Source organism: Molossus molossus, unplaced genomic scaffold (genome assembly GCF_014108415.1).
Source record: "Molossus molossus isolate mMolMol1 unplaced genomic scaffold, mMolMol1.p scaffold_m16_p_9, whole genome shotgun sequence".
Taxonomy (NCBI): Eukaryota; Metazoa; Chordata; class Mammalia; order Chiroptera; family Molossidae; genus Molossus; species Molossus molossus.
Window position 1 is genome coordinate 14490818 of NW_023425403.1, and position 15037 is coordinate 14505854.

Here is a 15037-nt window from a genome sequence, read left to right on the forward strand (position 1 = left end):
TATTTTTTCTTTATTTATTTTAGAGAGAGAAATAAAAACATCAATGGGAGAGAACATCCACTGGCCGCCTCCTGCATGCCCCCAACTGGGGATCAGGCCCACAACCAGGGCATGAGCTCTGACTGGGAATGGAACTAGCCACCTCTTAGTATGTGGGTCAAGGCTCAACCAGTGAGTCCACCGGGTGGGCCATCAGCTCTTCCTTTAGAAAAATTGCTCGGTACCACTATAGAAGATGGTCTGGAAGGGGGAGAAAACAGAATGTGGGCGCGGGGGGCGGGGGGGAGTTATTAATCTGTTGAAGAGATTGGAGCAGGTAAGAGAATTGTATTCAATGTTACTGAGGCTGTGAGAACCTCTCTCAAGACCCGCCCTGCACAGAAAGACTTCTCTGATTGCCTTACTTTTCATTGTCAACCTCCCACCCCACCTCCACCCAAATTCCTGCAACATTTGTGAAATCTGTGGCCCAAATTTTTACATTTAATTATCTTTTATTTTATTCCCTAATTGTTTCCTGTAGTAGTACATCACTCCTGTCTCCCTAGTTAAAACACCACAATAAACGTTTATGGAATTGAAAGGGCTTGTAAAGTCGTCCAAGGCCAGATGATGCTCTGGGCGGCCCCAGGGCGTCCGGCCCAGTGCGCTGCTTGCTCGAAGGGAGGGCTGATTGAGTCGGTCACCCTCTCTCGCTGACCGCATTGGGACCCAGCAGGAGGCTATCCCAACAGCGGCGGGCGGGGCCCACCACGGCTGTTAGGCCCGCTCCAACCGCCAGAGGGCGCTCTCCACAGGCTTCCCGAACACGGCGTTCTTGGACAGAGCGAACGCGGTGATGTATTTAGACCCTCTGCCGCTGCCGTAGCCCGGGACAATAAACAGGAAGTACAACTCTACCTGGGACTAGGTGTTGGGGTGAAAAACACCAGGGATTCTGCAGAGACGCCTCTGCTGCCGCCGGGCGCTTTTGCGGGGCCGGGGCTCGGTCTCCTGCTCTGTGTGTCCCTCGTCCGTCCCCGCTCCAGTCGAGGTGTTTGGTCCTCAGCCGGCTCCAGCCCTTCTACAGGAGTGTCCCCAGAACCATGGCCGAGTACTCCTATGTGAAGTCCACCAAACTCGTGCTCAAGGGAACCAAGGCCAAGAGGTGAGGCCGGAGGTGTGCGAGGGAGACCTTCCTCTCCTTTCCACGAGCCCCGCCCCGCGTCTCCGAGGATGGGCTGTCATTTCGGCTCCCGGCCTCGGGCCTGGGGGGGGGGGGGGGGACGCGCCCTGGGGGGGCGGTGAGGGGCGGGGATGGCCGGGGGCGGGACCAGTCCCTGGGGCCTGTCGCACAGAGCTCCGCCCTGGGGGTCGTTATTTTCGCCGTCGTCTCCCTTCGCCCTACAAAAAAGCTTCATGAATTTTCAATGCGATGTGCAGGTGTGGGTTTTGATAGGGATGTGGGCTCAAGTATGGACTTGACTGCACCAATGACCAGTTTTGTGATCTGTGGCAAGTTCGTTAATATCTTTGACCTTCCATTTACTCATTTATTAAGAATGTTTAATGGTACTCTAAAATGATTGTAATGAGAAAGTAACAAGGACAACTAAACAAACAAAAAAATGAATGTTATGAGGACTGAATAAGATATCATGTGCAGTAAATAATTAGAGCTTCAAATGCAAGAAGGCATATTTCCACGTCTTGAACTGGAAGATTTGCTCCAGTTGACTGTTCTAGAAATGTTAATATTTCCTCCTGGTCTCTCTGATAAACAGAGTTTTGGGTACTTTTAGGTGAGATGGGAATAAAGTGTCCAGGAGCAAGCTGAAACCACTACCCTGGAATAGGCTGAAACTTTTACTGTTTGAATTTACTGAAGGGAGGGGAGAGTTAGCTTCTGAAAATGTACCTTATGAAGAAAATGCAAACAAATGTGTCTTACAATTATCATAACTACTGAGCATAATTAACACATACATAGTACTTAAAAAAATTTTTTTTTTGCCTTTATTGATTTTAGTGAGAGGGGGAGAGAGAGAGAATCATAGATGAGAGAGAACATCCATTGGCTGCCTCCTGCACGCCCCCCACTGGGGACCCAGCCCACAACCTGGCCATGTGTCCTGACCAGGAAGAAACCAGTGACCTCTTGGTGTAGGGGTTGACACTCAATCACTGAGCTAGGATGGGACCATACATAGCACTTTTTATGTGCTAAGAACTGTTGTAAACTGCATATTAACTTCTTAAAAATCATCCCTGGGTTTTTTAAATTATTGTGATGTAATTTAGATACCATAAAATTCAACCTTTTAAAGTACAATTCAGTGAGTTTTTTTTAATATAGTCACAAGGCTCACCACTGTCTAGATGCTAAACATTTTTATCACCTCAAAAGGAAACCCTTTGCCCATTAAAGCATTCACTCCTCCCATTCTTCCCTGCTTTCCATCTGTATGGATTGGCCTTTTCTGAATAGTTCACATAAATGTAATCATACAATATGTAGCCTTTTGTATCTGTCTTCTTTTACTTAGCAAAATATTTTCAAGGTCCATCCATGTTGTAACATGTATCAGTACTCATTCCTTTTATAGATGAATAATACTCCATCGTGAATGTAACATTTATGAATATAACACATTTTGTTTATCCATTCAGCAATTGATGGTTTTTTCTACTTTTTGGCTATTGTGAATAATAGTGTTATCAATATTCTTATACAATGAAAATGAGAACACAAAAACCCAAAATCTGGGGGACACAGGGAAAGCAGTCCAAAGAGGGAAATTCATAGTTTTATGGGCCTATCTCAAGAAATAAGTAAAAGCTCAAATAAACAATCTAATTTTGCACTTAAAGGAACTTGAAAAAGAACAACAAACAAAGCCCAGAGTGAGTAAAGATCAGAGCAGAAATAAATATTCTTATACAGTTAGCATATGGACATATGTTTTCATTTCTCTTGGATATATGCATAGGAGTAGAATTTTTAGGTCATACGGTAACTCTGTGTTTAACTTTTTAAGGAACCTCAAACTAATTGCCAAAGCTGCGGCACCATTTTACATTCTCATCAGCAACATGTGAAAGTACATATTAACTCTTAATCCTCACAATAACCTTAAGAGTTTAATTATTATCCTTATTTTATAGGTTGGAATACTGACTCAGTCAGTCAGTTTTGTCAGAAATAACAGAGATAAGTGATAGAATCATGATTTAAAATCTGCAGGGCTGGCTCCAAAGTCCATGCTCTTAACTATAACACAATATATTACAGGATCAGGAGCAACATCTCAGTATTAGAAGAGGCATATTCATGTAAATAATTCATAAATCATTGTACAGCTTAAAAGATTCTTCTAAGATTCTATTTTGTGATATTTAAAATGCAAGTCAGTATATCTAAACTCATCTATATAAACTATCTCTTGTAGTAAGAAGAAAAAGAACAAAGAAAAGAAGAGAAAAAGAGAAGATGATGAAGAAACCCAACTTGATATTGTTGGTAAGTAAGTTTTCTATATTCTGAGAAAAGGTAACACTGGTTGAGATCCCTTTAAAAATATTTTTCTAGTTAGAGATAAGTAGTAAAAAGAAAGTAGGAGGAATTTATGACCTATTCTTATTTGTCTTAAAGTGTTCAAGTATTATTTACAGTTGTAGATTTCTTTTATTCTCTAGCACAGTAGATGTCACTTTTCTTCATTATCAGAACAAAGCACAGGAGAGAGGAAACAGCTCTGTTTGAATAGACACCATTAGACTACTTAATAGCCCACACTCTGATATGTAATTTTCAAGGCCTGATATAAATATTTTTAACCAAATATATTTTACAAATTTCAGTAAGTCCTAAGTTAGCAAAGTTGTCAATAAATTCTTAGACACTGAACTGTAAGTGAAATGATGTACAGTATAATGAAATCAGTTTTAACATAAGTTGATTGATGGTCACAAAAACATCACCAAATTTCTAAATGAAGACTCAAGATACTTCTAATATTAAACATTGAGATAAATATGAGCTATACATGCATTTAAGAAAGATGAATATAAACAAGTAAGATCTTTCTTTCCCAACCACCTTATTCCAGTTCAAGGTTGCGGGTAGCCAGAGCCTCCCCCCCAGCTCAGGACCCAAGGCAGGCACCATCCTTGGACAGGATGCCCTTCCATCACAGGGCACACTCATATACCCTCCCACACTCACTCAGACTGGGACAGTTGAGGCATGCCAGTTCACGCCACGTGAACATCTTTGAGATACAGGAGGAAACCTGAGTAACCGGGAAAAAACCCATACAGACACGGGGAGAATGTGCAGATGTCACAGACATGGCCCTGGCTGGAAATCGATTTTCTTTCTTATCAACACTATAACAAAATGTTGAACAAGCCCTGGCTGGTTTGGCTCAGTGGCTGGAGCAGCAGCCTGCGGTCCAGAGAGACCCAGGTTCGGTTCCTGCTAAGGGCACGTACCTCAGTTGCACTTTGTCCCTGGCCCTGGTTGGTCATGCGGGTGGCAGCCACTCAATGTGTCCCTTTCACGTCGATGTTTCTCTGCTCTCTTGTCCTCTCTCTCCCTCCCTCTCCCTCCCACTCTATCTGAACAAAAAATGGAAAATGTCCTCGGGTGAGGATAAAAAAAAAAAAAAAAAATGTTGAACAAAACAGTGTTATTTGAGTACTTGCTTTATTTTCTTAGAACATGTATGCATTTTAAACCAGTGATTTGGCCATGGCCTGGTAGCTCTGTTGGTTAGAACACTGTCCTGATGCACCAAGGTGGTGGGTTTGATCCTTGATCAAGGATCAGGGCACATACAAGAATCAATCAATGAATGCATAAATAAGTGGAACAACAAATTAACGTTTCTCTTTCTATCTCTCTCTCTCTTTCTCTCTTTCGCTCCCCTCTCCCTCTTTCCCCCTTTTCTCTCTCTCAAATCAATCAATAAATAAAATTTTTAAATAAATAAGCCCCTGCCCTGGCTGGTTTGGCTCAGTGGTTAGAGCGTCGACCTGCGGTCCTGAGAGACCCAGGTTCGGTTCCCGCTAAGGGCGCGTACCTTGGTTGCAGTTTGTCCCCGGCCCTGGTCGGTCGTGCGGGTGGCAGCCACTTGATGTGTTCCTTTCACATCGATGTTTCTTTCTCTCTCTCTGTTCCTCTCTCTCCCTCCCACTCTACCTGAACAAAAAAATGGGAAAATGTCCTCGAGTGAGGATAAAAAAAATAAATAAATAAATAAAAAATAAATAAATAAGCCCCTGATTTGTATATCCCTAAAAGAAATATATTCACAGTAAAAATAATTATTTTGTGTACAGTGAAATGAGTGAAAGTCTTAATAACATAAAGGTAGCCTATATATGGCACCAGAAATAAACTGGCCCAAACATACTTAACCAGCCTGTTTTCCAGGTAATCCTTCTATCCTTTCCACACCTATAGTTTTCTCTTAAAACTTGACAGGTTGCATTTTGAAACCTCATAAATTACGGCTTTTTACATTTTATGTTAGATGGTATAAAGCTAATATTCCAGAAAAATCTCATTTTTTTTTTTGCAATAGCAAATCAACAATTCTAAAATTAGGGTAAACATCTTGGTAGATATCTAGGTATAGAATGCTGTGTCAAAGGATAGGCTAATATTTAACTATATAAAACATTGCCAAAAATTTTCTAAAGTGGTTGTACCATTTTACTCTCCCACTAAGAAAGTATTAAAATTCTATTATTAGCCCTGGCCAGTTTGGCTCAGAGGTTAGAGCAACAGCCCTCAGGGATTCCAGTCAAGGGCACATACCTAGGTTGCAGGTTCCAGTCCCCAGCCCCAGTCAGGGTCATGCAGGAGGCAACAAATCAGTGTGTCTTTCTCACATCAATGTTTCTCTCTCTCTCTCCCCCCATCCCTCCCTTCCACTCTCTCAAAAAAAAAAAAAAATCAATGTAAAAATATCCTTGGGTGAGAATTAATAACAAAAATTCTGTTAATCTTTTCTCTCAGTCCGTGGTTTGACTTTCCAATCTCTTAATAGTGTTTTTTCATAAGTATAAATTTTTATAAAGCCCAAGTAATTTTTTTCTATTATGGCTACCACCTTATTTCTCCAGTCTAAGAAATCCTTGGTTGCCTAACACAAAGATATTCTTCTACATTTCCTTTTACAGGCTTCATAGTTTTGGTTTTTACATTAGATCCATGACCCACCTCAAATTAATTTGGAGTATGATGTGAGGTAAGGATTGGGTGTTTTCCCCCCCCCAGATTCATATCCAGTTTTTTCAACATCACTGTTGAATAAACTTTCCTTTCCCCATTTAACTGCATTGGTATCTTTGTCAAAAGTCAATTGATTTTGTATGTGTTGGTCTGTTTCTGGATTCCATTCCATCTATTGTCTGTTGTTCTACTGATATATTGTCTTGATTACTATCACTTAACAAAGTCTTGAAATCAGGTGATATCTCCCAGCTGGTGTGGCTCAGTGATTGAGCTTTGACCCATGCACCAGGAGGTCACCAGTTTGATTCCCAGTCAGGGCACATGCCCAGGTTGTGGACCCAATCCCCAGTGGGGGGCATGCAGGAGGTGGCCAATAGATGTTCTCTCTCATCGATGTTTCTCTCTCCCTCTCCCTTCCTCTTTCTCTAAAATCAATAAAGAAATTAGGTGATATTAGTCTTTCAACCTTATACTTCTTTTTCAAGAATGTCTTGAATATTCTAGATCCTTTGTATTTATATGTAAATTTTATAATTAATTTATCACTTTCTACAGTAAAGTCTGTTGAGTTTTCTGGAGAATTGTATTGAATCTAGATCATTTAGGGAGACTGGCTTGTAACATTGACTCGCAATAATTTGCAGTTTTTACTGTAGCAGTCTTTCATGTCTTTTTCAAATTCTTAAATATTTCATAATTTTACACTACTGTAAATAGAATTTAAAATTTTTATTTCTCCATTGTTTGCTGTTAGTATATAGATATAGTTGATTTCTGTGCATTGACCTTATAGTCTGAGATATTACATTACTAAATTAATTAACTGTCATTGTCAATATCCTGGTTTTAATATTTTACTATCAATAGCCAAGTTATGCAAGATGTTACCATTGGGAGAAAGTGAATAAAGGGTATATGAGATCTCTTATTTCTGAGAACTGCAAAATAAAGTTTTTTTTAGAAAGTAAGGTATAACAAATAACAAATAAGAACCTGTGTCAAATCTAAAATATAAATTTTAAATATTGATTTTATTTTTTAGGAATCTGGTGGACAGTAACAAACTTTGGTGAAATTTCAGGAACCATAGCAATTGAAATGGATAAAGGAACCTACATACATGCACTTGACAATGGACTTTTTACACTGGGAGCGCCACATAAAGAAGGTCTGTGTCTGGTAGAAGTGAGTAAAGGGAAAGGCCACTTAAAGTATACATTTTATTGCATTTGTTCACTTAGCCAATATCTAACTAATCTCAAGTATATTCCAACGGAATGAACCTGTTGCATTTGACCCTTCCACTTTTTTCTTTCCTCATTATTTACAATTATTGGTAACTCCCTCTTTCTAGTCTAAGAATTTGAAAACACTTTTTATAGTTCCAGAAGAGTGTCTATAGAAACAAAAATAGAAAAATGAATAATTGAAATCATATGTGAAAAGAAAATGAAAACCTGGCTGAGTCAAAGTTTTGAATTCCTTTATAGTTTTGAATTCCTTTATTCTTCAGACCTTTCTCCAAAACTAACCTGGAACATGGTAAACAATTTAAAGATTTCTCATTCCCTTTTAGCCCATCAGAGGAAGCATTCAGATATGAAGAAATTAGAAGATAAAAGGCAATATCTTTTGGTCTGAATGGCCATCTCTTGAATTAATTAAAGCATTTAGTGTTTTAAATACGAAGTGGTTTGTCCATTTACTGACTGCATTTTATTTTATTTTATTTATTTATTTTTTTGTTAATCCTCACCCAAGGATATTTTCCCATTGATTTTTAGATAGAGTGGAAGGGAGGGAGAGAGAGAGAGAGAGAAACATCAGTGTGAGAGAGACACATCTATTGGTTGCCTCCTTCAAGACCCCAACCAGGGCCAGGAATCAAGCCTGCGACCCTTTGGTCCTCGGGCCGACTCTCTAACTGTGAGCCAAACAGGTCAGGGCCTGACTGCATTTTAAAACACAAAGAGAGAAAAAATATCTTGGAAGTGACTAAATAAGCATCATGCTGATTTATCTTATTAAGCATGTAAAACTAACACTGCAGTTACAAGAAGGTAAAATAGATCTTGATAATATGAATACTACATTATAATTATATCATAATGTAATATCTTACATTTAATTTTAAAAAGAAAAAACTACATTTTTAAAAACTGAAGAATACCTTTACATGTATATTTATAACAAATGTCAAATTTATTTCTAAATGTTTTTTTCTCCTGTAGTTGATGAGGGCCCTAGTCCTCCAGAGCAGTTTACAGCTGTCAAATTGTCTGATTCCAGGTAAGCTTGAGTCGACCTATAATGAATAACCTTTTTTTATTTAATTTTATTCATTAAAAATTTTCACTATACAGCTAACTTAAGCTCACAGAGTAATTTTGATTTAAAAAGCAAAACAATATTTTTGGAAAGTGTATTTTGTGATATTTAACAAAATATAACTATTTATATATCCAGTTGATATTTAGGTATTATTAAATTACATTTTCAGTAACTGTGCTTTAAAAGAAATCAAAACTCCAGATAAAAGCATACATTATGAATTCCTAGCAATATATAATACTATGCTAGAAAAAATGAAAATAATGTCACAGATTAAATAAGATATAGATTAGAAAGATCTTGTGACAAAAACAGACATAAGATAAAACTTGTCTGCTATTGCTACGGTTTATAAACTCACTGAATAGAAATCAAGAGACAGATAGGATAGAAGAAAGGAATATTGTTGAAACCAGCAGAGAATGTTATATAGTCATAAAGGCCAAAAGAACATTTTATTCATTATTTTACAATCATTTTATAAGCTGACCTTTTTTATTCTCACAAGGCGGAAGTACAGAATGATGCTTTGTGTAGTAGATAGAGAAACTGAATTTCATATTCTAGTAATTGGCCACATCAAGATGATAGTGATTTGTGTTATGTTATCATTAACCTATAAATGAGTATAAAGTTAATCCCCTGGCATCACAGGGGACTGGTAAGCTAAAAACATAGAACTCATAGTTTTCTTTAAAAAACAATATTCAGATGATTATTTCTGTACTTTCTTTGAATGACCAGTGAGTATGCTGAAGGATTTTTAAAGAGTAAAAGCAGACAAAGAAGAGGAAGAATCAATAAACATAAACTTTTTTATATATTTGAAGAATAAAGAATTTGGAAAATGTTTGCTATATGAGATATAATTATTGCAATAAAATGCATAATATGAAATTGTATGTAAAGAACTTTCAAGATGGTAGCCAGTAATCACATGTGACTTTTGAATATTTGAACTGTGGCTACTCTGAATTTTTATATGCATACACATACACATTATTTTTTTTTTTTTTTTTTTTATCCTCACCCGAGGATATTTTTCCATTTTTTTTGTACAGAGAGAGTGGGAGGGAGAGAGAGGAAGGGAGAGAGAGAGAGCAACATCGACGTGAAGGGACACATCGAGTGGCTGCCACCCACACGACCATCCAGGGCCAGGAACAAACTGCAACCGAAGTACGCGCCCTTAGCGGGAACCGAACCCGGGTCTCTCCGGACCGCAGGCCGACGCTCTAACCGCTGAGCCTAACTGGCCAGGGCCACATACACATTATTTTTATGTTCCATATTTAATTTTCTTTCTCTCAGTTTTTAACATTTATCTTTTCTATTAATCTGAAGAATTGCCCTAAAATCTGGCTACGGAAAATACCTCGGTATAAATTCAGATGGACTTGTCGTTGGGCGTTCAGATGCGATTGGACCAAGAGAACAATGGGAACCAGTCTTTCAAGATGTAAGTGCTATTATTGTGTATAAAAAACTTCTTGTCAATGTAAGGAATCTCTTCTAAGGATAAATCAGAATTTTATGTACCGCAACACTATTTATAATAGCAGAAAAAATAAACTTTTATAGACTATATAAGATGTAATGCTTGCAATAAAAAGCAGAATATAAAGTTGTATATACAGAATTAACACTTCCAAAATGGTGGCCACTAGCCATATGTTTCCATGACCATAAATTAGCCAAGCATCCCCTAAAAAAGAGATAATTACTTGGACTAGTTCCCTCTTGCCCAGGGATAAAACCTCTGGGTCACTAACTTTCAAACTTTTTCACTCCAATCCAATGGACAAAAACATTTTTCGATTGCACATTGCAGCCTAGTACACGCATATGTGTAACTGAAATAAGAGCTATATGTAACAGTACTTATTTATCTACATGTTTGCACTCTGGTATTCCTATTCTATTTTACCTCTGTTTCTGTGTGTTTTTCCCCTCTACTACTGATCAGGACCCACTAAATTGATTTCATGAACTACTAATGGGTTGCAACCCCTTGTAGATGAGATGCTTATAATAAAAATTATATCAACAGAAAAGGCCGTTATATTAGAAGGTCAGGATGATGATTCAGACACTATTGCTTATACTAAACTTTAGAGAAGTTCATCTCACTTGATTTTGGGAAGATACATTAAGTTTTTAAAATTTTAAATTTAAATTTAAAGAGAGACTTAAAAGCCCCTGATGTGACAAGTAAAACTTGATTGCAGAAAGTGACTGAAAGATCAGCAGTACAGGTGTAAATCACCTTGGACTACACAGCCATATCCAAGCTTACCAAGGGTCATCCTGATGACAGAAAACCCAGCCCTTACCCCTCAAGTAAAAGTTAAATCAGACCCATGTTATTTGCAATTTCATAACTGAATATGACATAATGTTATTAATACCTTTGTGTAATTATGTTTGTGAATATATTGTCTGATGTTTAAAGTATTCAGTTTTCCATAAGAGTTAAGTATATACAAGTTATGATTAAACCGTATATGTGTAAGAAAATTTAATTAATCAAATTTATAATCATGGTTTAGATATACAAGAAAATTAATTTTCAAAGTTTTGTTTATCAGAATCAAAGCTATTTTTTTTCAAGCTCAGCTAAATTAGTAATAACCTCAACAGATCTTTTAGACCAAAGGAAACAATTCTATTTCATCTAGTTAGAATTTTGTCCTACTAATAGAATATACTAAAAATATTCATTGTGGTTATCTTTGAATAATTAGATTATAGGTGATTTTAGTTTTCTATATGTTTTACTTTTTATTATCTAGGTTTTCCCCAAATTCTTTTTCCTGATTACTTTTAGAATTTGGGGGAGGGGTAGTTAATTTAGTCTCAAAACTTAAGGTATTCTCATAACTATTTGTTATTTTATTTAGGGGAAAATGGCTTTATTGGCCTCAAATAGCTGCTTTATCAGATGCAATGAAGCAGGCGATATAGAAGCAAAAAGTAAAACAGCAGGAGAAGAAGAAATGATAAAGGTAATCATGACATTTTTCTATAGATTAATACATGTCACATGATGTGACTACATCTCTTTAACAAGTGTCGGCAAGGGTGTGGAGAAAAGGGGACTCTAGTACAGTGCTGGTGGGAATGCAGACTGGTATAGCCAATATGGAAAACAGTATGGTGTTACCTCAAAAAATTAAAAATTGAACTGCCATTTGACCCAGTGATGCCACTTCGAGGAATATACCCTAAGAAGCCTGAAACACCAATCAGAAAGAATATATGTACCCCCATGTTCATAGCAGCACTATTTACAATAACTAAGATCTGGAAATAACCCAAGTGTCCATCTGTGGTACATGTACACAATGGAATACTATGCAGCTGTAAGAAAGAAAGATCTCTTATCCTTTGAGATGGCATGGAGGGACCTTGAGAGTATTATGCCTACTTGTTCAGCAGGATCTGATCTGTAAAATGCTTTTCAAATAATGTTTTATTTAGTGTTTCTGAGGCAAGGGCATAGAGGAATCTATAGTAGCAATGATTTATATAAATTCTTTATATAAATAAAAACAGTATCTAGGCCCTGGCCAGTTTGGCTCAGCGGTTAGAGCGTCGGCCTGCGGTCCGGAGAGACCCGGGTTCGGTTCCTGCTAAGGGCACGTACTTCGGTTGCAGTTTGTCCCCGGCCCTGGTTGGTTGTGCGGGTGGCAGCCACTCGATGTGTCCCTTCACGTCGATGTTTCTCTCTCTCTCTCCCTCCCACTCTATCTGTACAAAAAAATGGAAAAATATCCTCGGGTGAGGATAAAAAAAAAAAAAAAAAGTCCTCGGTTGAGGATTAAAAAAAAAAAAAAACAGTATCTAGAATCTCTTTTTCTTAATCTAATTGCTAAGTTAATTGTTTTCTTCTTTTGCGTAAGAAATCACCTAGAATGTTCTGTGTAATAAGTAAAGTGGGGAAGGGGGAAGATAAATGTGTGACTTACTGGCTTCTCATCTCCAATATGCAGATTAGATCCTGTGCGGAAAGAGAAACTAAGAAAACAGATGATATTCCAGAAGAAGACAAAGGAAATGTTAAACAGTGTGAAATCAATTATGTGTACGTACTCTTTTCCTTTTAGACCTACAGATCTGACAGCAAAGTGCTTCTCAAGGTGCCTAAAATGAAATGCCTGAAGGACAGGAAGAGACAGTGTGACGTAAACTCTAAGACATAGCACTGTTTTCCTAATTATCCTGCTAGCTTTCAGAGCTAAAGTCACCTGGCTCCATCTCTTCTCCCTGTTCATTAATAGAATGGCTGTAACTTCTCAGTGAGAGTGCTAGCGAACCCTGTTCCATAGCCAGGACACGGGGGACTCCAGCCCGCACCGTGTGGTCGAGCTGCCCAGCAGCTGCCCTGGGGGGGCACTAAGAGCATCAGTAGTTAAAAAGTTGTATGTTATCAAAGAATTTTTAATTAAAATTAGGTTCTTTTTAATTAAAAACTTTAAAAAATATTTAAGTTCATCAGTAATCAGGTATAATCAAAGTTTGAGATATTTTTCAAGAAAAGATATTTTCTTAACAGAAAGAAATTTCAGAGCTTCCAAGACCACAAACTTAAAATAAGTAAAGAAGACAGTAAAATTCTTAAGAAGGCCCGAAAAGATGGATTTTTGCATGAAACACTTCTGGACAGGTAGGTATATTTATACTTATTTCCAGCTATGGTTAAGTAGTAATAGAAGTGGTGTATATAAAACCAGTGTTCTTTCTGAATTACTGTAGTTTTCAAATGTTTATCTTGATTTCTTATTTGTGAACATGGTAATATTACCTAAAAAGGACATAAGTATGGGAAAAGAGCACCAAGAAAAACTATCTAAATATAGCCAGATTCCAAGTACTTATATATTTTGTTGTAAGAAATTCAGATTTCACTGAAATTACATCATAAATTTCTTTACCAACATCTTCTGTAGCTGTTAGAAGCAGGCTAGAAAGAAGTCATTTGATTAATTTCAAAATCTAGTTAGTTCTATGAGAGTAGCACAGGTTCCTAAAAATGAGATAAATATAGATCAGTTTAAAAATAACTAAATATAAATAAGTAAAATTGAAGCACTTTTATGAAGTCGAATTCAGAAGTGTGCAGGATATTTATTATAGCACATTATTAATATTTATTACTATTCCTATTTAGGTAAGTAATACTCTGAATTTACAACATTAAAAAAAACGAGTAGAGCCCTGGCCGGTTTGGCTCAGCGGTTAGAGCGTCGGCCTGCGGTCTGGAGAGACCCGGGTTCGGTTCCCGCTAAGGGCGCGTACTTCGGTTGCAGTTTGTCCCCGGCCCTGGTTGGTCGTGCGGGCGGCAGCCACTCGATGTGTCCCTTTCACGTCGATGTTTCTCTCTCTCTCTCTCCCTTCCACTCTAAAGAGTAGAGAGGTTTAGCTTTGAGCATAATAACTAAAATTCAAGAAGTGCCAGATTAAGGGAGAATTTGCTAATCTCCTGCCACTCATTCAAGTTCTATGTAGCAAAATTAGTCTTAAGACATTTCTTTATATTGCTTGATAAAGACAGTGTATTTCCTGCTAACTAGGTGATAGAGTTATTACCTGAAGTCAGTAAATGATGTAAGAATTTTTCCCAACTAAGCAAATTAAATCTAGTGTCTAGTTCTAACAAATTGAGAATGGGATAAAAAATAATCTGGTTATGGATTCAGAATAGAATATGTCCTGTAACTTTGTCCTGTAACTTTTATCACTTACAGAAATACAACATTGTTAAAGTTTAGGGTATGCTTAAAATCAGAGGTAATTAAAATTGCTCCCATGGACTTTAGGCACATTTGTTAAAGATTAGGAAAAACTTTCATAAGAATAGAATCCATTTAGTATGAAACAAAATTGAAAAGTAAAATTTTAATTAAATATTTTAATGTAAGTGGTATGGTAATATAATATCCAAAATCGAGAACATAATTTCTAAGCATGAGTTTATATTTAGCAGCAGTTGACTATGTATGGAATGTTTTACATAGATTAATTTTTTATTATTTGTCTTTTTAAACAGGAGAGCCAAATTGAAAGCTGATAGATACTGCAAATGACCAGGATTTTTGTCTTTGTCCTTTGGTTGTTGTTTTTTTTCTTGAATAAAATAATCAGTGTGAATGTTTTTACAGAGTTCTTGGGTTGTTATGGAATTATTGCTAAACTAGTAGCAACTTGAACAAGATTAACCAAGTTTAACTGCGCCTCTCCACAGAGGCACTTGTTAGTTCACTGCAGTGTTTCTGGGGAAATGAAATTTAGAGCACACACATTAAATGCCAGAGTGTTTTCCTTTCTGTATTTCTTGTCATAGAGCAGGTGCTGCTCTGTTTCTTGTGCAGCTTGTGGGATCCCTCTTGCTGCTTTATTGCTTATTGCTTACTGGACATTACTTGATGCGGTGCATGCTAGTCAGTACCTGTAAGGGGGAGTTCGACAGTCAGTCCGCAAGCC

At 37.3% G+C, this 15037-nt stretch overlaps 1 protein-coding gene across 1 annotated transcript; it reads left to right on the forward strand.

Annotated features, from left to right (window-relative positions):
• The first annotated feature begins 889 nt into the window (after positions 1-889).
• Positions 890-14698, forward strand: FRG1 (FSHD region gene 1). Its single transcript, XM_036250077.1, has 9 exons — positions 890-1147; positions 3429-3499; positions 7266-7391; positions 8455-8512; positions 9899-10013; positions 11455-11559; positions 12547-12638; positions 13110-13220; positions 14604-14698. The coding sequence occupies exons 1-9, from the start codon at positions 1086-1088 to the stop codon at positions 14638-14640; spliced, it is 777 nt and encodes a 258-aa protein (XP_036105970.1). The 5' UTR covers positions 890-1085; the 3' UTR covers positions 14641-14698.
• Positions 14699-15037: the final 339 nt, after the last annotated feature.